General features: G+C 35.6%; 1 protein-coding gene across 4 annotated transcripts in view; it reads left to right on the top strand.

Annotated features, from left to right (window-relative positions):
- The window catches only part of LOC148945174 (uncharacterized), a 149,474-nt gene that overhangs the window by 63,652 nt on the left and 60,308 nt on the right, over positions 1-25,514 (top strand). For 3 of the 4 annotated variants that reach the window (XM_089098654.1, XM_089098653.1, XM_089098651.1), the window contains exon 3: positions 16,296-16,490. In XM_089098654.1, coding sequence (XP_088954780.1) covers positions 16,296-16,490 — 195 coding nt within the window. The remainder of the gene's footprint in view (positions 1-16,295; positions 16,491-25,514) is intronic. The other variant, XM_089098652.1, reaches the window with a different exon arrangement.

The raw sequence follows: 25,514 nt of genomic DNA, 5'->3' as shown, positions 1-25,514 counted from the left end.
CAGTAGTGTTTTGTTGTGGTTTACCTTGTCACAGTTACATTTTCGTGTTTTTTCAAAGTTCATTTTGAATTTCTTTCGTTCAAATGCAAGAGTTGAAATATTTCAGTAGTGTTTTGTAGTGGTTTACCTTGTCAAAGTTACATTTTCTTGTTTTTTCAAGGTTCATTTTGAATTTCTCTCATTGAAATGCAAGAGTTGTAATTTTTCAGTAGTGTTTGTCGTGGTTCAGCTTGTCACAGTTAGATTTTCTTGTTTTTTCAAAGTTAATTTCGGTTTTCTTTCATTGAAATGCAAGAGTTGGAATATTTTAGTAGTTTTTTGTCGTGGTTTTCATTGTCACAGTTACATTGTCTTGATTTTTCAAAGTTCACTTTGAATTTATTTCTTTGAAATGCAAGAGTTGGAATATTTCAGTAGTGTTTTGTCGTGGTTTACCTTGTCACAGTTACATTCTCTTGATTTTTCAAAGTTCATTTTGAATTTCTTTCGTTGAAATGCACGAGTTTGAATATTTCAGTAGCGTTTTGTCGTGGTTTACCGTGTCACAGTTACATTCTCTTGTTTTTTCAAAGTTCATTTTGTATTTCTTTCATTGAAATGCAAGAGGTGGAATATTTCAGTAGTGTTTTGTCGTGGTTTACCTTGTCACAGTTACATTTTCATGATTTTTTAAAGTTCATTTTGAATTTCTTTCGTTAAAATGCAAGAGCTGGAATATTTCAGTTGTGTTTTGTTGTGGTTTACCTTGTCACAGTTACATTTTCATGATTTTTCAAAGTTCATTTCGGCTTTCTTTCACTGAAGTGCAAGAGATGGAATATTTCAGTAGTGTTTTATCGGGTTTTACCTTGACACAGTTACATTCGCTTGATTTTTCAAAGTTCATTTTGGATTTCTTTAGTTGAAATGCAAGAGTTGGAATATTTCAGAAGCGTTTTGTCCTGGTTTACCTTGTCACAGTTACATTCTCTTGATTTTTGAAAGTTCATTTTGAATTTCTTTCATTGAAATGCAAGAGTGAGAATATTTCAGTAGCGTTTTGTCGTGGTTTACCTTGTCACAGTTACATTCCCTTGATTTTTCAAAGTTCATTTTCGATTTCCTTCGTTGAAATGCAAGAGTTGGAATATTTCAGTAGTGTTTTCCCGTGGTTTACCCTGTCACAGTTACATTCCGTTGATTTTTCAAAGTTCATTTTCGATTTCCTTCGTTGAAATGCAAGAGTTGGAATATTTCAGTAGTGTTCTGTTGTGGTTTACCTTGTCACACTTACATTCTTTTAATTTTTCAAAGTTCATTTTGGTTTTTTTTCATTGAAATACATGAGTTGGAATATTTCAGTAGTGTTTTGTTGTGGTTTACCTAGTCACAGTTACATTTTCTTGTTTTTCAAAGTTCATTTTGTATTTCTTTCATTGAAATTCAAGAGTTTGAATATTTCAGTAGTGTTTTATCGTGGTTTACCTTGTCACAGTTACATTTTCTTGTTTTTTCAAGGTTCATTTTGTATTTCTTTCATTGAAATGCAAGAGTTGGAATATTTCAGTAGTGTTTTGTCGTGGTTTATCTTGTCACAGTTAAATTTTCTTGATTTTTCAAAGTTCATTTCGTTTTTCTTTCATTGAAATGCAAGAGTTGGAATATTTCAGTAGTGTTTTGTCGTGGTTTTCCTTGTCACAGTTACATTTTCTTGATTTTTCAAAGTTCATTTTGAATTTCTTTCGTTGAAATGCAAGAGTTGGAATATTTCAGTAGTGTTTTGTCGTGGTTTACTTTGACACAGTTACATTCTCTTGATTTTTCAAGGTTCATTTTGGATTTCTTTCGTTGAAATGCAAGAGTTTGAATATTTCAGTAGCGTTTTGTCGTGGTTTACCTTGTCAAACTTACATTATATTGATTTTTCAAAGTTCATTTTGAACTTCTTTCATTGAAATGCGAGAGTTGGTTTCTTTAACTTGTGTTTTGTGGTGGTTTACCTTGTCACAGTTACATTCTCTTGATTTTTCAAAGTTCATTTTGGATTTCTTTCGTTGAAATGCAAGAGTTGGAATATTTCAGTAGTGTTTTGTCGTGGTTTACATTGTCATAGTTACATTTTCTTGGTTTTTCAAAGTTCATTTTTAATTTCTTTCCTTGAAATGCAAGAGTTAGAATATTTCAGTAGTGTTTTGTCGTGGTTTACTTTGTCACAGTTACATTCTCTTGATTTTTCAATGTTATTTTGAATTTCTTTCGTTGAACTGCATGAGTTGGAATATTTCAGTAGCGTTTTGTCGTGGTTTACCTTGTCACATTTACATTCTCTTGATTTTTCAAATTTCATTTTGTATTTCTTTCATTGAAATGCAAGAGTTGGAATATTTCAGTAGTGTTTTGTCGTGGTTTACCGTGTCAAAGTTACATTTTCTTGATTTTTCAAAGTTCATTTTGAATTTCTTTCGGTGAAATGCAAGAGCTGGAATATTTCAGTAATGTATTGTCGTGTTTTACCTTGTCAAACTTACATTCTCTTGATTTTTCATAGTTCATTTTGAATTTTTTTCGTTGAAATGCAAGAGTTTGAATATTTCAGTAGTGTTCTTTCGTGGTTAGCCATGTTACAGTTACATTCTCTTAGTTTTTAATAGTTCATTTTCGGATTTCTTTCATTGAAATGCAAGAGCTGGAATATTTCAGTAGTGTTTTCTCGTGGTTTACCTTGTCACAGTTACATTTTCTTGATTTTTCAAAGTTCATTTTGAATTTCTTTCATTGAAATGCAAGAGTGAGAATATTTCAGTAGCGTTTTGTCGTGGTTTACCTTGTCACAGTTACATTTCCTTGATTTTTCAAAGTTCATTTTCAGTTTCCTTCGTTGAAATGCAAGAGTTGGAATATTTCAGTAGTGTTTTCCCGTGGTTTACCCATGTCACAGTTACAGTCCGTTGATTTTTCACAGTTCATGTTAGATGTTCTGCGTTGAAATGCAAGAGTTTGAATATTTCAGCAGTGGTTTGTGCAGGACTACCTAGTCACAATTACAGTCTCTTAAAAATTATTTGTTAAGTTCGGATTTATTTTTTTGACTTGAAAGAGTTGTATTATTTCAGTAGTGTTTTGTTGTGGTTTACCATGTCACAGTTACATTTTCTTGTTTTTTCAAAGTTCATTTTGAATTTCTTTCATTGAATTGCAAGAGTTGGAATATTTCAGTAGAGTTTTGTCGTGATTTACCGTGTAAGAGTTGCAGTATATTGTTTTTTCAAATCTCATTTTGAATGTCTTTCCTTTAAATGCAAGAATTGTAATATTTCTGTACTGTTTGTCTTTATTCACCTTGTCTAAGTTAGATTTTCTTGTTTTTTAAAATTTCAGTCCTGATTTATTTATTTTAAAATCAAGAGCCTGAAAATTTCTGTAGTTTTTTTTCGTTGTTTACCTTGTCACAGTTACATTTTCTTGATTTTTCAAAGTTCACTTTGAATTTCTTTCGTTGAAATGCAAGAGTTAGAATATTTCAGTAGTGTTTTGTCGTGGTTTACTTTGTCACAGTTACATTCTCTTGATTTTTCAAAGTTCATTTTGAATTTCTTTCGTTGAAATGCACGAGTTTGAATATTTCAGTAGCTTTTTGTCGGGGTTTACCTTGTCACAGTTACATTCTCTTGATTTTTCAAAGTTCATTTTGAATTTCTTTTATTGAAATGCAAAAGTTGGAATATTTCAGTAGTGTTTTGTCGTGGTTTACCTTGTCACAGTTACATTTTCTTGATTTTTCAAAGTTCATTTTGTATTTATTTCGTTGAAATGCAAGAGTTGGAATATTTCAGTAGTGTTTTGTTGTGGTTTACCTTGTCACAGTTACATTTTCTTGATTTTTCAAAGTTCATTTAGGTTTTCTTTCTTTGAAATGCAAGAGTTGGAATATTTCAGTAGTGTTTTGTCGTGTTTTACCTTGTCACAGTTACATTCGCTTGATTTTTCAAAGTTCATTTTGGATTTCTTTAGTTGAAATGCAAGAGTTGGAATATTTCAGAAGCATTTTGTCGTGTTTTACAATGTCACAGTTACATCCCCTTGATTTTTCAAAGTTCATTTTGAATTTCTTTAATTGAAATGCAAGAGTTGGAATATTTCAGTAGTGTTTTGTCGTGGTTTACTTTGTCCCGGTTAAACTCTCTTAATTTTTCAAAGTTCATTTTTAATTTCTATCGTTGAAATGCAAGAGTTGGAATATTTCAGTAGTGTTTTGTTGTCGTTTACCTTGTCAAGGTTATATTCTCTTGATTTTTCAAAGTTAATTTTGAATTTCTTTAATTGAAATGTAAGAGTTGGAATATTTCAGTACTGTTTCGTCGTTGTTTACCTTGTCACAATTACATTCTCTTCATTTTTCAAAGTTCATTTTGAATTTCTGTCGTTGAAATGCAAGAAGTGGAATATGTCAGTAGTGTTTTGTTGTGGTTTGCCTTGTCACTGTTACATTTTCTTGATTTTTCAAAGTTTATTTCGGTTTTCTTTCATTGAAATACACGAGTGGGAATATTTCCGTAGTGTTTTGTCGTGGTTTACCTTGTCACAGTTACATTCGCTTGATTTTTCAAAGTTCATTTTGTATTTCTCTAGTTGAAATGCAAGAGTTGGAATATTTCAGAAGCGTTTTGTCGTGGTTTACCTTGTCACAGTTATATTCTCTTAATTTTTTAAAGTTCATTTTGAATTTCTTTCGTTGAAATGAAAGAGTGGGATTATTTCAGAAGTATTTTGTCGTGGTTTACCATGTCACAGTTACATTCCCTTGATTTTTCAATGTTCATTTTCAATTTCTTTCATTGAAATGCAAGAGTTGGAATATTTCAGTAGTGTTTTGTCGTGGTTTACTTTATCATAGTTACATTCTCGTAAATTTTCAAAGTTCATTTTGAATTTCTTTCGTTGAAATGCAAGAGTTGGAATATTTCAGTAGTGTTTTGTTGTGGTTTACCTTGCCATTGTTACATTCTCTTGATTTTTCAAAGTTCATTTTGAATTTCTTCCATTGAAACGCAAGAGTTGGAATATTTCAGTAGTTTTTTTTCGTGGTTTACCTTGTCACAGTTACATTCCATTGATTTTTCAAAGTTCATTTTGAATTTCTTTAGTTGAAATGCAAGAGTTGGAATATATCAGTAGTGTTTTGTTGTGGTTTACTTTGTCAGAGTTACATTTTCTTTATTTTTCAAAGTTCATTTCGGTTTTCATTAATTGAAATGCAAGAGTTGGAATATTTCAGTAGTTTTTTCTCGTGGTTTACCTTGTCACAGTTACATTCGCTTGATTTTTCAAAGTTCATTTTGGATTTCTTTAGTTGAAATGCAAGAGTTGGAATATTTCAGAAGCGTTTTGTCATGGTTTACCTTGTCACAGTTATATTCTCTTGATTTTTCAAAGTTCATTTTGAATTTCTTTCATTGAAATGAAAGAGTGGGATTATTTCAGTAGTGTTTTGTCATGGTTTACCAAGTCACAGTTACATTCCTTTGATTTTTCAAAGTTCATTTTGGATTTCTTTCATTGAAATGCAAGAGTTTAAATATTTGAGTAGTGTTTTGTTGTGGTTTACTTTGTCACACTTACATTCTCATGATTTTTCAAAGTTCATTTTGGATTTCATTAATTGAAATGCAAGAGTTGGAATGTTTCAGTAGTGTTTTGTCGTGGTTTACCTTGTCATACTTACATTCTCTTGATTTTTCAAAGTTCATTTTGGATTTATTTCATTGAAATGTAGCAAGAGTATTGAATATTTCAGTAAGTTTTTTCTTGTGGTTTACCTTGATCACACTTACTGATTTTTTCTTTATTTTTGTTCATTTCAATGAAGAAATCCAAAATGAACTTTGAAAAATCAAGAGAATGTAACTGTGACAATGTAAAACACAACAAAACACTACTGAAATAATCCAACTCTTGCATTTCAATTAAAGAAATCCAAAATGAACTTTGAAAAATTATGAGAATGTAAGTGTGACAAAGTAAACCACAACAAAACACTACTGAAATATTTCAACTCTTGCCTTTCAATGAAAGAAATCCAAAATGAACTTTGAAAAATCAAGTGAATGAAACAGTGACATGGTAAACCACGACAAAACACTACTGAAATATTCCAATTCTTGCTTTTAATCGATTTAAATCCCAAACAACGTTTAAAAACTCAAGAGAACGTCACTATGTCGAGGTACAAAATAACGTAGCGCAGCTGAAAAAATCCAACTCATGCATTTTAACGACAGAAAATAAAAAAAAAAATATAAAAATAATGAAAATGTAAGTGTGACGACGTAAACCACGACAAAACACTACTGAAATATTCCAACTATTGCATTTAAATGAAAGAAAACCTAAATCAACTTTGAAAAATACAGAAAATGTAACTTTGACAATGTAAACCAAGACAAAACACTACTGAAATATTCCAACTCTTGCATTTCAATGAAAGAAATACAAAATGAACTTTGAAAAATCATGAGAATGTAAGTGTGACAAGGTAAACCACGACAAAACACTACTGAAATATTCCAACTCTTGCTTTTCAACTGGAAGAAATTCAAAATGAACTTTGAAAAATCAAGAAAATGTAACTGTGACAAGGTAAACCACGACAAAACACTACTGAAATATTCCAACTCTTACATTTCAACGATAGAAATTAAAAATGAACTTTGAAAAATTAAGTGAATGTAATTATGACAAAGTAAACCACGACAAAACACTACTGAAATAATCCAACTCTTGCATTTCAATGAAAAAAATTAAAAATGAACATTGAAAAATCAAGGGGTTGTAACTGTGACATGTTAAACCACGACGAAACACTACTGAAATAATCCCACTCTTTCATTTCAACGGAAGAAAATCAAAATGAACTTTGAAAAATAAAGCGAATATAACTTTGACAAGGTAAACCACGACAAAACGCTACTGAAATATTCCAACTCTTTCATTTCAAATAAAGGAATACAAAATGAACTTTGAAAAATCAAGCGAATTTAACTGTGACAAGGTAAACCACGACAAAACACTACTTAAATAATCCAACTATTTTATTTCAATGAAAGAAAAACTAAATGAAATTTGAAAAATCAAGAAAATGTAACTGTGACAAGGTAAACCACAACAAAACACTACAGACATATTCCACTTCTTGCATTTCAACTACAGAAATTCAAAATGAACTTTGAAAAATAAAGAGAATGTAATTGTGACAAGGTAAACCATGACAAAACACTACTGAAATAGTCCTACTCTTGAGTTTCAATGAAAGAAATTCAAAATGAACTTTGAAAAATCAATAAAATGTAACCTTGACAGGGTAAACTACAACAAAACACTACTTAAATATTCCAACTCTTGCATTTCAACGATAGAAATTCAAAATGAACTTTGAAAAATCAAGAGAATTAAACTTTGAAAAGGTAAACTACGACAAAACACTACTGAAATATTCCAACTACTGCATTTCAATGAAAACAAATTCAAAATGAACTTTGAAAAATCAAGAGAATGTATATGTGACAAGGTAAACCATGACAAAACACTACTGAAATATTCCAACTCTTACATTTCAACGGAAGATATTCAAAATGAACTTTGAAAAATTAAGAGAATATAACTGTGACAAGGTAACCCACGACAAAACACTACTGAAATATTCCAACTCTTGCATTTCAACTAAAGAAATCCAAAATGAACTTTAAAAAATCAAGCGAATGTAACTGTGACAAGGTAGACCACAACAAAACACTACTGAAATAGTCCAACTCTTGCATTTCAACGAATGAAATTCAAAAAGGACTTTGAAAAATCAAGGGAATGTAATTGTGACAAGGTAAACCACGACAAAACACTACTGTAATAATCCAACTCTTGCATTTCAAAGGAAGAAAAACAAAAGGAACTTTGAAAAATCAAGAGAATGTAGGCCTAACTGTGACAAGGTAAACCACGACATAACGCTACTGAAATATTCCAACTGTTGCTTTTCAACGAAATAAATACAAAATTAAATTTGAAAAATCAAGAAAATGTAACTGTGACAAGGTAAACCACGACAAAACACTACTGAAATATTCCAACTCTTGCATTTCAACTAAAGAAATTCAAAATGAACTTTGAAAAATCAAGAGAATGTAACTGTGACAAGGTAAACCACAACAAAACACTAATGAAATATTCCAACTCTTGCATTTCAATGAAAGAAATTCAAAATGAACTTTGAAAAATCAAGAAAATGTAACTGTGACAAGGTAAACCACGACCAAACACTACTGAAATATTCCAACTCTTGCATTTCAACGAAAGAAATTCAAAATGAACTTTGAAAAATCAAGATAATGTAGGTGTGAGATGGGAAACCACGACAAGCCATTACTGAAATAATCAAACGCTTTTGTATCAACGAAAGAATTCCAAAATGCACATTGGAACGTCAAGAATTTGCAACCGTGGCTAGATAAACCGCGGCAGAACACTAGTGAAATATTCACATTCTTACCATTCAAAAAAATAAATCCCCAATAAGATGTTAAAAATCAAGAGAAAGTAACTGCGACAATGTAAACCACGAGCAAAACACTACTGAAATATTCCAACTCTTGCATTTCAACGAAAGAAATCGAAAATAAACTTTGAAAATCAAGGGAATGTAACTGTGACAAGGTAAACCACGACAAAACGCTACTGAAATATTCTCACTCTTGCATTTCAACGAAAGAAATTCAAAATGAACTTTGAAAAATCAAGAGAATGTAACTGTGACAAGGTAAACCACGACAAAACACTACAGAAATATTCCAACTCTTGCATTTCAATGAAAGAAAACCGAAATGAACTTTGAAAAATCCAGAAAATGTAACTGTGACAAGGTAAACCACGACAAAACACTACTGAAATATTCCAACTCTTGCATTTCAACTAAAAAAATCCAAAATGAACTTTGAAAAATCACGAGAATGTAACTGTGAGATGGTAAACCACGACAAAACACTTCTGAAATATTCCAACTCTTGCATTTCAACTGAAAGAAATCCAAAATGAACTTTGAAAAATCAAGCGAATGTAACTGTGACAAGGTAAACCACGACAAAACACTACTGAAATATTCCAACTCTTGCATTTCAATGAAAAAAAAACGAAATGAACTTTGAAAAATCCAGAAAATGTAACTGTGACAAGGCAAACCACGACAAAACACTACTGAAATATTCCAACTCTTGCATTTCAATGAAAGAAATTCAAAATGAACTTTGAAAAATCGAGGGAATGTAACTGTGACATGGTAAACCACGACAAAACGCTTCTGAAATATTCCAACTCTTGCATTTCAACTAAAGAAATCCAAAATGAACTTTGAAAAATCAAGCGAATGTAACTGTGACAAGGTAAAACCCGAGAAAACACTACTGAAATATTCCATCTCTTGCATTTCAATGAAAGAAAACCGAAATGAACTTTCAAAAATAAAGAAAATATAACTGTGACAAAGTAAACCACAACAAAAAACTACTGAAATATTCCAGCTCTTGCATTTCAAAAAAATAAATACAAAATGAAATTTAAAAAATAATGAAAATGTAACTGTGACAAGTTAAACCACGACAAAACACTACTGAAATATTCCAGCTCTTGCATTTCAATGGAAGAAATTCCAAATGAAGTTTGAAAAATCATGAGAATGTAACTGTGATAAGGTAAACCATGACAAAACGCTACTCAAATATTCCAACTTTTGCATTTCAATAAAAGAAATTCAAAATGTACTTTGAAAAATTAAGAGAATGTAACTGTGATATGGTAAACCACGACAAAACACTACTGAAATATTCCAACTCTTGCATTTCAATGATAGAAATTCAAAATGAACTTTGAAAAATTAAGAGAATGTAACTGTGACAAGTTAAACCATGACAAAACACTACTGTAATAATCCAACTCTTGCATTTCAATGAAAGAATTTCAAAATGAACTTATAAAAATCAAGAGAATGTAACTGTGACAAGGTAAACCACGACAAAACTCTTCTGAAATATTCCAACTCTTGCATTTCAACTAAAGAAAACCAAAATGAACTTTGAAAAATCAAGAGAATGTAACTGTGACAAAGTAAACCACGACAAAACATTACTGAAATATTCCAACTCTTGCATTTCAACGAAAGAAATTCAAAATGAACTTTGAAAAATCAAGAAAATGTAACTGTGACAAGGAAAACCACGACAAAACACTACTGAAATACTCCAGCTCTTGCATTTCAAAGAAAGAAAAACGAAATGAACTTTGAAAAATCAATAAAATTTAACTTTGACAAAGTGAACCAAGACAAAACACTACTGAAATATTCCAACTCTTGCATTTAAATGATAGAAATTCAAAATAAACCTTGAAAAAACAATAAAATGTAACTTTGACAAGGAAAACCATTACAAAACACTACTGAAATATTCCAACTCTTGCATTTCAAAGACAAAAATTCAAAATGAACTTTGAAAAAACAAGAAAATGTAACTGTGACAAGGTAAACCAAAACAAAACACTACTGAAATATTCCAACTCTTGCATTTCAATGAAAGAAATCCAAAATGAACCTTGAAAAATTAATAGAATGTAACTGTGACAAGGTAAACCACAACAGAACACTACTGAAATATTCCAACTCTTGCATTTCAACGAAGGAAATCGAAAATGAACTTTGAAAAATCAAGGGACTGTAACTGTGACATGGTAAACCACGGCACAACACTACTGAAATAATCCAACTCTTGCATTTCAATGAAGGAAATTGAAAATGAACTTTGAAAAATCAAGGGAATGTAACTGTGACAAGGTAAACCACGACAAAAAGGCAACTGAAATATTCTCACTCTTGCATTTCAATAAAAGAAATTCAAAATGAACTTTGAAAAATCAAGAGAATGTAACTGTGGCAAGGTAAACCACGACAAAACACTACTGAAATATTCCAACTCTTGCATTTCAATGAAAGAAAACCGAAATGAACTTTGAAAAATCCAGAAAATTTAACTGACAAGGTAAACCACGACAAAACACTACTGAAATATTCCAACTCTTGCATTTCAATGAAAGAAATTCAAAATGAACTTTGAAAAATCAAGGTAATGTAACTGTGACATGGTAAACCACGACAAAACGCTTCTGAAATATTCCAACTCTTTCATTTCAACTAAATAAATCCAAAATGAACTTTGAAAAATCAAGCGAATGTAACTGTGACAAGGTAAAACACGACAAAACACTAATGAAATATTCCAACTCTTGCATTTCAATGAAAGAAAACCGAAATTAACTTTGAAAAATCAAGAAAATGTAACTGTGACAAGGTAAACCACAACAAAACACTACTGAAATATTCCAGCTCTTGCATTTAAATGAAAGAAAACCGAAATGAACTTTGAAAAATCAAGAAAATGTAACTGTGACAAGGTAAACCACGACAAAACACTACTGAAATATTCCAACTCTTGCATTTCAAAGAAAGAAATTCAAAATGACCTTTGAAAAATCAATGGAATGTAACTGTGACATAGTTAACCACGACAAAACGCTTCTGAAATATTCCAACTCTTGCATTTCAACTAAAGAAATCCAAAATGAACTTTGAAAAATCAAGCGAATGTAACTGTGTCAAGGTAAAACACGACAAAACACTACTGAAATATTCCATCTCTTGAATTTCAATGAAAGAAAACCGAAATGAACTTTGAAAAATCAAGAAAATGTAACTGTGACAAGGTAAACCACAACAAAACACTACTGAAATATTCCAGCTCTTGTATTTCAACGAAAGAAATTCAAAATGAACTTTAAAAAATCATGAAAATGTAACTGTGACAAGGTAAACCATGACAAAACACTACTGAAATATTCCAACTCTTGCATTTCAATGGAAGAAATTCCAAATTAACTTTGAAAAATCAAGAAAATGTAACTGTGACAAGGTAAACCACAACAAAACACTACTGAAATATTCCAGCTCTTGCATTTAAAAGAAAGAAATTCAAAATGAACTTTGAAAAATAATGGGAATGTAACTGTGACATGGTAAACCACTACAAAACACTACTGTAATAATCCAACTCTTGCATTTCAATGAAAGAAATTCAAAATGAACTTTGAAAAATCAAGGAAATGTAACTGTGACAAGGTAAACCACGACAAAACACTACTGAAATATTCCAACTCTTGCATTTCAACGAAGGAAATTCAAAATGAACTTTGAAAAATCAGACCTTTGGAGGGGGGGAGGGGCCGGGGGGAGGGGGTCGTTCTGTGTCTCAATGCACAAAAAAAGTATAAAAAATGGGGGAGGGAAGGGGAGGAGGAGGAGGAGGAGGGGAGGGAGGAGGGGAGGAGATGGAGGGAGAGGGGCCCCTTTGGGGGGCCAAAGGGGGGGGGCCCTTTGGGCCCCGGGGGGGGGGTCTGGGGGAACCTTGAGGGCCGGTGGGCCCTTTGGGAGCCCAGTGGACCTTTGAGGACTGGTGGCTTCCTTCGGGGTTGGGGTAGAGGGATTGGAACCCGTTGGGGTTGGGGTAGGGGGATCGGACCCCTTTGGGGTTGGGGTAGAGGACCTCATGACACTGTTCAATGGAACTTGTGTATTATAACGACCACAGAGTTTCACCCTCAAATTCTCTTCTATAATCATCTTTTAGAATGTCTCTAACTGTTTCGCCGAAATAATTCCATAACCTGTCTAAAACCGTTTCTCCCAAATAATCCCTAAACGTAATTCAGCGTGTTCCTTTTGTTTTTGGCATCTCTGCGCTAACGCATTTCAAATTAATAAGAAACCTGATTCCCGTGCTAAAACAATTCATCGCTAAGATGTTTCTTGGAGAATTGTTTCCATGGCGTTTGGTTATTAATATCTTTGGAGTTCGACCAAAAGAGTTGTTTCCGAGGCAAAGACATTAATGACTTGGATCTATTCCTGGAGAAATGTTGACAGTACCTGTCAGACATTATTAAACTTTGCCTGGAAACAATTTGATTAATGACTGACAGCACAGGTGTTCCAAATTCCCAATCGATTACGCAATCAATTTCTCAGAAATCCATCTCCCCTAGGGACTCTATGCCCATATATGGACTCCCATCACGACTGGCACCCCCCCTTCTACTCACCTCGACCTTCTGGCTCTGTCGGAAGTTCGATGGCTAGGATCTGGATCAAATAAACTGGATGGAGATGTGACCATTGTACACAGTGGTTCGCAGCAAAAGCGTGAACACGGATTAGCCCTAATGATGACAAAACAGACTTCCCAAGCTCTACTAGAGTGGACACCGGTGTCACCTAGAATCTTAAAAGCCCGCTTCATTGACGCGCATGCGAAACTGTCAGTAGTAATATGCTACGCACCCACCAATGACGCCACCGATGAATCAAAAGACGAATTTTACAGAGCTCTCAACTCCGTAGCAAACGACATACCACGGTATAACATAGCATGTTTTATAGGAGACTTTAACGCGAAAGTAGGGAACGACCAATCCTTTTCCCCTGAGGTTCTCGGCGAGCATGGTCTGGGCCAGCGAAACAAAAACGGAGAACTACTTATCGACTTCGCACTCCTTAACGACCTAGTAATCGGAGGTACCCTATTTTCTCATCGGGATATACAAAAATATTCTTTGATATCTCCCGATGGCCACACCTGAAATCAGATTAACCATTGTCTTTGGAGCTGGAAGTGGAGATCAGGCCTACTTGATATAAGGGGATATAGAGGAGCTGACGTTGGCTCAGATCATAATTGGATGGCAGCAAAAAACCGCCTCAAATTGAAAAGAAATAGAAACGCAAAAAGGGCTCCCTTAAACCCAGTCTTTGACTCGGAGAAACTGAGGGTGAGATAATTCAACCAAACCTTTAAACTAGAGATGCGGAATAGATTTGAAGCCTTGTCTTTACTAGATGATTGGGAAAGTATAAAGTTTTGCTTTCACGATGCCGCAAAAGCCACCATTGGGTACCGCAAGAGCCCAAAGAACCAGTGGCTATCTGACCAAACATGGGAACTCATAGAGACAATGAAAAGAGTAAAAGCATCACATATCCAAAGACAAACCCCCGACCGACAGATCCTCAGAAACCATGAATACAGAGCCGCGGATAAAGAGGTAAAAAAGAGTGCCAGAAAAGACCAGACAAACCTGCTGGAGCGGAAAGTAGTGCAGGCAGAAGAGGCAGCGAAGAGATGTTACTCAAGAGCTTTCTATAAAGTCGCTAATGAAACTATTGGAAGGAAATCATCCTTTATTAAACATGAACCAGTAAAAGACCTTTCGGGCATCCTGATAACACAGCAGTCTGACGTAAACGAAGTTTGGGCCAGCCACTTCGAGAAACTATTGAATATACCTCTGAAATTATAGCAGCAGCAAAGAAGCTGAAAAATGGGAAGTTGCCTGGCAAAGACAGAATATCTGCGTAAATGATCAAAGCGACTGTTATGACCTGCCTCAAGTTCTGGACAACGCTGTTCGCAGTAATCTGGACGACCGCCAAAATACCTTCGGGTTGGAAACGCAGCACCCTCGTGAGGATCTTTAAGAAAGGCGATGCGTCCCTCCCAGGCAACTGGCGATGAATCTGCATGCTTTCCATACCTAGGAAATTGCTGACGCACCTTCTACTGCAGAGAATCAGCTCGCAGCTCGACAGACACCTTCGCGACGAGCAACATGGATTCAGACCGAACCGTTCATGTGTGGACGTGATATTTACTCTACGGCTACTGATGGAAGAAAGCAGAGAGTGGTGCTCCAGAATCTATATGATATTCATCGATTTTGAGAAGGCGTTTGACTCAGTAGACCGCCAAAATCTGTGGAAGATCCTACTGCATTACGGAATCCCTGAAAAGATAGTTTCGCTGATCGTTGAAAAGATAGCGAGTGCTGTGTAATGACACCAGATGGCCAAACTCGTTTCTTCCGCATTCTGTTAGGAGTTAAGCAAGGTTGTGTCTTGTCACCGCTACTTTTCGTAATCGTCATTGATTACATACTGCGAAGTACAAGCACAGACGGAATCCAGCTGAATCCAGAAATACGCCTCAGTGATGTAGACTTCGCTCACGACATCGCCGTCCTGGAATCGTGGAAGCAAAGACTCCAAGAACTCTTTGAAAAAGTGAGGGAGAGAGGTGGCCAGGTCAGCCTGAAAATAAATAATGAGAAAACAAAATGCACGGCTACCACAGATTCACCCCTGAGCATCACTTGCGGAGACCAACGCATAGAGCAAGTCGTCCATTTCAAGTACTTGGAAAGCGTAATAGAAAGCACCGGATCGACCACAAAAGAAGTGCTCAGAAGAATCGGCTAAGCCAATGGGGCCTTCAATAGATTACGGAAAGTTTGGCGGTCCCAAAGCTTCTCTATACGGCTAAAGCTACGACTCTTCAATAGCAATGTTATGCCAGTGCTGCTCTACGCAGCCGAAATCTGGCACCTGAACCAGTAACAAGAGAGAAGAATATTTGCTATCGAAAACACATGTCTTAGAAGAATTCTCAACATCCGTTGACAGCAGAGAATTACAAACCAATCCATCCGCAACAAGACTGGCCAGCCTCTTGTGACATATATCATTAGAGTCCGCGGATGGAGATATCTTGACCACGTACTACGTATGGACAATGTCCGACTACCAAATGCAGCGCTTCATTGGCAGCCATCGGGTCCTCCCTACAGGGGCAGACTCAGAAACACCCTACGTCGAACGTACGAGACAGATCTCCGTATCCTGCACGCATCAATCGAACCTCAGTGGAAGGAAATACTGGCAGCAGCAAACCTGTGGGAAGATTGGCGGCTCCTTCTTGATGCCATGGGTGCCTCTTGAGGCACAGGCTGATCTATGGTATATAAGGTATGGATCATGGAAAATTTTTATGCGTAAAATATGAAGAACCCTTCTCTCTTTAACGAAAAATGAATTCGCATCTCCTTCTTGCTGTAAAGGGTAAATTTCTTTCCTGAATATTTTTTAATTGCTGTTGGTAGTGGTGAAGTGGACTGGACTATATAAATAAACATGCTATGAGCATTGGACTCGATTAGGTCAAATTTCTGGCACTATATACTATCCCAAATTTAGTTCATATCAATTTTTGTCCTTTAAGGGCACCGATAATTTTTTCAAACCTGCTAACAATTTTTGAATGAGTTTCTTTTCGTTTGAAAGATTTCTGATTTTGTTTGTTGAAACTGTATTTTCTAGCAGAAACCTTATTTTATCTTTGTAGGTGTTGCAAGCGTCCGATCGAATGGTGTGTTTTTCCCTGAGGACAATCAAATTGACACCGGGCAAAAAATAGCCAGAAAAGGAAGAACAGATTTTGATGATACTGAAGTTGGACGAAAGGCAGAGCGTCAAGGAGTCGGAGTCCAGGATATTATTAATAACATCGTAAGCCTGCTTGGAGGTAACTCTCAAAAAGGTCTCTATATTTTCTACTTAACTGGGCAAGGTGATAGTGACGCAGTATTTGGTTTTGTAAGTAGTTTGAAAAAGATCAGTGTTTATCTCTAAATTTTTTCACAATTGAGGCATCACATTTACCTCAGTCCCAGAAGAACATCTATTACGTCTGGTATTGATTTCTAATCTATTCAATTTCTTTCTAATAACATTTTTTCGGCTTCTGTATACATTTATGTGCTACTTTTGTTTTAACATCTCTCACTTTAATATTGGTGACGGTTTGAATGCCCATTTTTGAAAAACAATGTCTTTGCTGCGGTAAGGTCTTAGCCAGAATTGATTTGTATATGTTACTGGGAATGTTCGAAATTTGTGAATGTCAAAATTCACCGGTGAATGTTCGAAATGCCTTTTTTTCTCCTTGGATTGAGTCAGCATTGCCAGTTGACTTTTTCAATGTAATGCAAGGTTTGACGATGGAAGATTAGATTAGATTACCTTAGATTTTAAACCCATTTATGATATTTATAACCAAATTTAACCTAACTTTTATCATCATAGCTCGCATAGGACTGAAAAAGCTGACTCGCAAAGCTAATTGAATTCAAGCAGGGAAAAAAGAATTTCGGACATTCACCGGCGAATGTCGACATTAACCAGATTTCGGACATTCAAGGTAACATATATATAATAATTAATAAGCACTAACATTATAAAAAAGTGGTCTAACAAAAGAAAATAAAAGTAAAAGGCATACAAAACAAACACATGCAAAACAATATCAATATTAGATTAGGGTTGCAAGATGCAAATTGGCAACAATAGATAGTAGCCATGGGCGACCATAAGCTGAATTCCAGGGGGGGGGGGGGTAAACCTGGTCTAATTGGCACTTTTAATGCTATATAATAGAAATCTCAGAACAAAAATATAAAACTAAGGCAGCATCATTCAGCCAGGGGGGCACCCCCCTGCCCCCCTTATGGGTGCCCATGATAGTAGCCTAAAGCTGGCTATAGTGTCTTTTTTTCGAACGACCGCAGCCATATCTTGTTAAAACTCATCAAGTAAAGAAAAACGTTTCGGCAGTTAGAGTTAGAATTTAATAGGTTATATGGAAAATAATCATATATGATACGGCCTTCGCCTTGAAGTGAAGTTGAAAAACGGACATTCGGTGGTTTGTAGGGCTTCAACAAGGGACATACATAAGCTATTCACTATATGTGGTAAATCTTACCCAGAAAAATAGACAATGTACATCATGTATGATTTTCAGCAGGTGACTGCTATCATCATTGGATACATTGTTTAGGCTTAAATCCCCATTTTAAATTTTAGTCGGGGGGAGCTACTGGTCTTCTGTCTAGGTATGGCCTTAGGTAATGAAAGCTTTTGTATTTTGATAGCTTGTTTTTCTATAAGTAGCTAAGTATGCTTCAGCCTCTAGGGGAACGCCTATAAGCGATGTTTCTAAAGCCCGATTACGCCCTGGCATAGTTCATTCTTTAGAGACGTTTTTCAGTTCTTATTCGAAAAAAAGAGAAGATCCATGAATTTGCTTCTAGAATTACAGCTGAAAAACGGTTTTATCTACAAAAATAATGAAACTAAAACGAACTCTTTAGCCTTAAATATGCTGGGGGGGGGGGACTAGAAAACCCTTTAATTCCAAAATTTTCTTTCTGTGTCGGCAAAATTTTAACCTGCTGTTCAGATGGTAAAAATCTATCTCTGGTGGTGCAATTTTAGGGGGAAAACTAGTGTTTTATTTCAAAGCGTTGGCAACACTGCCTTTAAGCCTCTGATGGGCTCTCATATTTCCTTACTCTTTGGTCTTGAGCTTGACTGGCCACATTTGGAAAATTCGTCCTCCAAATCGTCATTGAAGAAGACAAAGCAACGACTAACCCCAATTAAATATCTAAGCTGTGTGCTGTCTGTTTTGTTGTATGTTGACTTTAGTCTGTTTTTTCTTCTTTTTATGGTTAACAAAGGTTTTCAGACGTGAAGCTGAATTATTCGGGCATTTAATATTATATATTTTTTCAAAAAAAAATTTCGATTTTTTTTTACAAAAATTCGCATTTCAATGCGAAAAAAAATTAAGCAACTCAGCTAAAAATTGAAAGGCGAGAAATAAATAGTTAATTTTTAGCTAATTCTATGAAAGTGTGGTGGGACAGTAAATTTCAATCTTTACAGGAGTTTGTGGAACTATTGATTGTCAATGTACAATACCAACTTTGTGCGTCTTCTTCACGAAGCCCTTCCATTTTCCAGTCAATCTTTAGCATACTCATCTTGGCAGCTTTTATACCTAAAACCGGTTCCACCAATCTGGGCACCCTTTTTGTAACCTACATCTGCTCACGTCTGGTGACGTGAATTTACAAAAGACCCAAGGTTACTAATTACGGATGAAAGTGAAAAGAGGAAGTTGTGACGAATGTTTTTGCGTCTTCGTGGAGGGTTATTGCTAATATGATTCACTAGGCGTAAAATTGTCTTAGACAAACCTTGACTAATTCAAATTTGTACTAACATCTAGGGCGTCAATTCACGAACATTTAGTGGGGAATGGGAATGTTCAAAATCTGGGGAGGTATGAATTTGTTCTTTTTCGATTTTCTGGTACTTGTGTATTATCCAGAACACACTCGAGAAGTGAGTTACCATGGATGTTCAAATTAAGATTTGGAATTGGCCAAAGACCGAAGAACATGCAATTATATTTTTCCATTATAAGGGGTTGTTGCCCAAAACAAATGAGTACGTCAATGGACACACCATGACTATGCACTCTTACGAGAAGCAAAGATGGCAGAACTTATTTCAACGCGATTCTTAAGGACATTATTTGAAAAAAACTACGTTTTCTAAAGAGTTAAAGAGTCTGAGTCACAAGTTCGAACCTTAAAACGTACAGGGATTGGAAGGTACAGTTGGGGGGCTGCCGCCCCCCAAACCCCCCGCTTTCGCAGCCTTTAAATAAAAAAATTTTTTTTAACTGAAAGTAAGGAGCGACATTAAAACTTAAAACGAACAGAAATTATTCCGTATATGAAAGGGGCTGTGCCCTCCTCAACGCCTCACTCTTTACGCTAAAGTTTGACTTTCTCACAACTCTTTTTTTTAAACAATAAAAACTTTAGTGTAACGAGGGAGGCGTTGAGGAGGACACAGCCCCTTTCATATATAGAATAGTTTCTGTTCGTTTTAAGTTTTAATGTCGCTCCTTACTTTCAGTTTAAAATTTTTTTTTATTGAAAGGCTGCGAAAGTGGGGAGTTTGGGAGGTGACAGCCCCCCAACTACACCTTCTAATCCCTGTACGTTTTAAGGTTCGAACTTGTGACTCAGCCTCTTTAACTCTTTAGAAAACGTAGTTTTTTTCAAATAATTTCTGCACGTTTTTGTACAGTTTATTACTTATTATTGCTTGACTAACTGTTAGATGATTGTGTATTATTCTTTTCTTTCTCGACAGGGTGTTTTAAGGGTTGACCTTGTAACTCAGCCTCTTTAACTCTTTAGAAAACGTAGTTTTTTTCAAATAATTTAAAAAAGAAACTGAGTTTCTTTTTTAAACTCTAAATTCAGTATATAAAAATTTTCCTCTGACGGGGAATCGAACCCAGGTCTTCCGCCTGACAGTCAGGAGTATCGACCGCTGTACCAAAGAGACACAGTTGTAATTGTATTTTTAGTAAGTGGAATCTATTTTTAACGCAAGCAAATACCCACAAAACTTGATATTTTTTTTTTAGAACACAGGGAAGGAGTGATTAGATTGAGCTAAAATTTTAAGGAAGAGCTCCCAGGCCCTGGGAAAGCTTAACCTTGTAATATCAACCCAGTCAAACAAAGTTAAAGGGGGGGGGGCTGTGGTGGTAAAATTTAACATGGGCTCTTATAGGTAAACGAGGTTTTTCGTTAATGCAAATTCAGGAGGTAATTTTTTCGGTCTGAAAATATCAAAATGCCCAAACAGACCGAATTCTGCTTCGAATGAGTCCTCATTCACCCGGATCAGTTGCCAACTGTGGCCTGTAGGCGTGGCTAACAAAAAATAAGAAAGAGAAATGAACATTAAGTGGCTATATCTGGTTTTTGGAAAACAGGGAAGGAGTGATCTGATTGAGCTGAAATTTCGAGGATAAACTCCCGGGCCCTAGGAAAGCTTAACCTCTAAATTTCAGCCGAATCGGACAACGTTAAAGGGGGGCTGTGGTGGGAGGGTCGAAACTTCCGGCCCAGTTTACCCCATGAAAGTCGGAGGAGGATGAAATTTTGCACGTTTCTTAGTTTGAGCTTGGGCTACAAAATGCGATCACCGCCGTCTCTCTGCGACCTCTAGGACCTGAAATTGCTTAACATTGTGGTGGGTCGCCTCTTTATAGAGGCACAAGTGTGCCTCCTTGATTTCTGCGTTCTGTGCACATAATTCTGAGTTGTAGTTTTCCCATTTTTGCTAATAAAGTATTATATTTTCATCATATTTTGTTTTATTTCATTAGCACTAACCAAACTTCACTTTTCGAGTGTTTCTCGTATAATACATAAGTACCCAATTATTTTTCAAAATCTATGGGGGAGTTGAGGCGAGCCCCTCAATTGGCGTGTCTGCTAACGCCTTCATTGATTTTTTATTAAAGAAGCAAAATAGAAAGGGCACTGAAGTCGGGTACAGAAACAGGTAAAAGGGGGTACATTGTCTGGAAAATATCGAGATTATTAAGATTTTACCTATATTTTCCATATAATTCGCCCATTTATACGTTTCTTCGAACTTGCGCCTTCCCTCCAAAAAAAAATCTAGGCATGTACATGAATAAAGGTTAAAAATATATCTGGAATAAAAAACAAACCAAGCAAGTTGTTTTTCTGCTTCAATTCCAACCTCTTGGCTTAGTCTTAAAAAAATCTCCAGATCTTAGTTGCTTCGAGACAATTTTGACGTGACAACTAATCTGTCAATATTCAGCAAACATATTCTGCCCCACCCCACTTTGAGGAGGCTTTCAATATGATCTCTGCCCGAGTTTAGGGAACAAGAATAGCTCATCCGTGATAGTGTCCCGGAATTGCATATCTTTTTGAATTGCTCTTGATCTGATATTTTGAGTAGCATAAGACCGTATTGACCTAGAAATATGAGTTTTATATGGTACTAAGATGTTCTACCATAGATCTCTTTTCTATGTTTGTTCACCTGATATACCATGCGCATGATTGAGTCTGCTTGTCCTCTTTTTCATTTTGAAGCAATATCTCGAATCCCTTTCCTCCATCGTTTGCACAGGAGCATCAAGTTCTATCAATTCCAGAACGATTTTTGACATGACGACCTTATTGGCATTCTACGAGTATGTGCCCCGTCCACCTCTGAGACTATTACAGTAGCCATTGCAGGATTTTAGACCTGTCTTGAAAGCAGATATCACTTAGTTCCCTATTCAATGGCTGCTCAAAATATTGGAATAGAAAATTCAAGGTAGTTAGGGAAGGCTGTGTAGCACCGAGTCTGTTACAAATTGAATTCCTCTGTGAATTAAAACAATCTTTGCTGAGCGGGGCAATCTTGGTCGTACTGATCACCTTCATTGGGAGACCTCTAGCGAAGAATATTTATCAATAAGGTGGTCAGTCGTCACGTAAAATGAACTTCCTAAAGGTTCAAAATTTGACTTCTTAATAAGACGTTCGATAGTTTTAAAGACGGTAAATGCCAGGATTTCCAACATCTCATCATTACGTATCTACAGGTGTCATGAATCTTACTATACGAAAGAATTCCTCATATAGACTGCCTTCATAAAGAAACTATATGCAGGAGTATTTATGGAAAAGCGTCAGCTGGTGATCAGTTAGAAATTAGAACGCCCACCTATAGCAGACTAAACTCGTACACCAAAATATCTTCATGTTTTTACGAGTGTCTCTAGTTTCTTTTATTGTACATACATTTCCCCTATTTCTTGCGTTTTTCTGCCTGAACAAAATCTTCTGTACACGTCAGGAAAATCCTATGGCTTTGTAGATTAAATAGATTTTTTTCTTAAAGCAGTCATAGGATGGGGTTGTCTTCAAACCCTCTACCCAGATTATCCATAACAGGTGAAAAGGTCAAACACTGTCACAAGTAACTCATTCACAAGGGAATGTCAAAGGACTATGATTCGGGTAATATTATCTTCTTTCAAAATTCCAATTCACATGGTCAAAACAACGTGAGATGAATATACCACAACAAATCTCTTGAATTGCAATTTTGTCTGCAAATAATTCAACTGACTTCAATTTACGTGATTTTTAGCATTAAAAGAATAAATGAGTAAGCCTTAGAGGGACATCTATTGCTTTCCTGTTTTCTAAGAAGAAAAAGACGCGAGTCAAAAACAGGATTTTCAAGTAAACCATCCAAAAAAAGTTTTTCCACATCACTGCGTTTCCTTTGATAAATAAAATGAAATGAGAGTATATAAGTAAGGGATAAAACTTTTAATTAAAATAGTTAACTAGTATATCAAACAGTTCGTGGTAACGAACTGTAAGTAAGGAGTGATGCAGCTCAATAGTAATCAAAACTCTAAAAAACAGAATTTTGAGGTCAATAGGTATATCAAAAGAATTGGCTTGTTATGCTGATTCCATATGCATAAGATTCATTAAGTTTAGTGTTACCCATCAAAAGCTACGAGCCTGAGAAAATTTGCCTGATTTTCGAAAAAGGGGAGGAAAACCACCGAAAAGTCAAGTGATCTTAATGAAAATCACATTATCAGATTCAGTGTATCCGAAAATCATATCATAGAAGTGTCAAGGTCCTATCTGCAAAAATGTTGAATTATGTTTTTTTCGGCAAAAGAATGATCACGAATGCGTGTTTATTTGTTGTTGTTTTTCAGGGGTGATCGCATCGAACCATTAATCGTAGAATATCGGGAAAGGGCTCATTTGAACTGAAATTAAGGCTCTAGTGCTCTTTATAAGCGACCAAAAAGATTGGAGGGTGACTAGCCCCCATCCCCTTTTTCCTCAAAGTCGCCCAACCAAATTTTGAGATAGTCAATTTGTTCAGCATAGTTGAAAAACCCTATAACTATCTCTTTGGAGATAAAATGAGCCCCCTACATCCCCTGGGGAAAGGCCTTTAAGTTATAAAATGTGCACATTGTTTACGTATAGTATTTGTTATTCGGAAGTATGCATACATTTTTAGGAGGGGGGGGTGAATCTTCTGCTGTGGGATTCTCTACGAGGAGAATTTTCCATGGGGCTGGAAGTTTCCGGGGGGTGAACTTTCCAGGGGAAATTTTACAATGGGGGAATTCGCCAAAATTCATATACGACTTTCATTTTAGTAATCTTACTAAATTTCTCTTTGTCGACTCAATTTTACATGTGGAGATGTTAAGGGGAATTGTCCGGGGGAAATTTTTACCAGGTTGGAATTGTCTAGAGTATCTTTTCGTAGGAGGGGGATTTTTCACTGGAGAAATTCTCCATGCGGAAGTTTTCTACGAGATAAATTCTTCTGAGGGAATTTTCTGCTTGAACAACTTTCTACTAGGGGGGGGGTTACTTGCGGGAAAACTTTTCCACGGAGTATGGAATTTCCGGCATGATTTTAAAGACAATCTTTTCAAATGAAAGTATTTTTCAGATGAAAATGCGCCAAGAAAAAAAAATTACCTGGAACTGTCCACAAGAAATTTTTTGTGGTGAATTTTCAGCTAGAATGGAATTGTCTGAGAGGAATTTTCCTTTCGGGGGGGGGGTGTATTTTACGTTGGAATAACTTTCCATCGAGGGATTATCCGTGGAGAAAAGCATGGCCGTACCCAGGGGGAGGAGGTTAGGAGGGTTTGAACCCCCCCCTCCCGAAATATTTGTCTGATTCGTAAAAACGGAACAAAAATGGATATAAAGGATTTTCTTATGCGTTTTTTGAGTTTTTTGTGTGTAACCCCCCCCCCATCCCGAAAAAAATCTTTGAGAACCTCCCCCTCAAAAAAAAAATCTTTGGGTACGGCCTTGGAAAGAAGGAATTTTCCATGGAGGAGGAGCCGGATTTCTCGGCATGATTTAACAGTCAGGAATCAAATAAAAAAAGAAAGTTTGTTTAACTGAAAATAAGGAGGAACATCAAAACTTAAAAAAAAAAAACAGAAATTGTTATTTGTATGAGTGGGCTATCATTTTCTCAAAACCTTGCTCTTTACTCCAAAGTTTGACTTATTGTCCCTATTCTTTAAGAATGACTCCTGAAATACATGGGCCGTTTAATTAGAATAATACGCTTTTTTAAATGTTCTAAAAAAACTTTAGCGTAAGGAGCGAGGTATTGAGGAGAGGGAAGCCCCCTCATATAAATAAGAATATTTTTTTTATGGTGCTCCTTACTTTTAGTTGAAAAAACTTGTTATTTTTTATTTGTAGCAATAAAAGACCGAATATTATGGCTTCACGTCCAGGGGCCTTGTCAACAAAGAAACGAAGAAAAACTACACCATAGAGCTAAACCACACAAGAAAAGAACATAGTAAAAAACAATTTTATTTAACAACAACAAAAGAAATTAACAAACAAATTGTAAGTAACTACACTTTGAAATTGAAGGCAGCGCGGTAGCGCTGCCTAAGTAAAGAACGATGTGGGTACAACGTGTTTTTTTTTTCTTCAGTCGGGCACTTCGTATCGAAAAAGTTGTCGTAGAAACTTCGAAAAGGGCTCATTCGATTGGAAATTGGAGTGGCTAGTGCCCTTTTTGATAGTCGCAAGTGATTGGAGGGTGACTAGCCCCCCCACGCCCATCACTCTCCAAAACACATCCAATCAAAATTTTAAGATAGCTATTTGGTTTAGTGTAGTTGGTTTCGAGTGCGAAAAGGTGCTTCCGAGAAGTACAATCTCCCAGAGCCTTCAGGGCATGGGTTCAAAGTTCTACCCTGGGGGCATATAAGGTTTTTAAAGAAGGTTTTGTCGTAGAAACTTCTAAAAAACTCATTCGATCTTAAATTCAAAGGGCTCCTGCC

The sequence above is a fragment of the Artemia sp. Qi Xiang Cuo genome, chromosome 13, assembly GCF_049724085.1.
Source record: "Artemia sp. Qi Xiang Cuo chromosome 13, ASM4972408v1, whole genome shotgun sequence".
NCBI classification, from domain to species: Eukaryota; Metazoa; Arthropoda; class Branchiopoda; order Anostraca; family Artemiidae; genus Artemia; species Artemia sp. Qi Xiang Cuo.
This window is presented reverse-complemented; position numbering and strand designations above follow the sequence as displayed.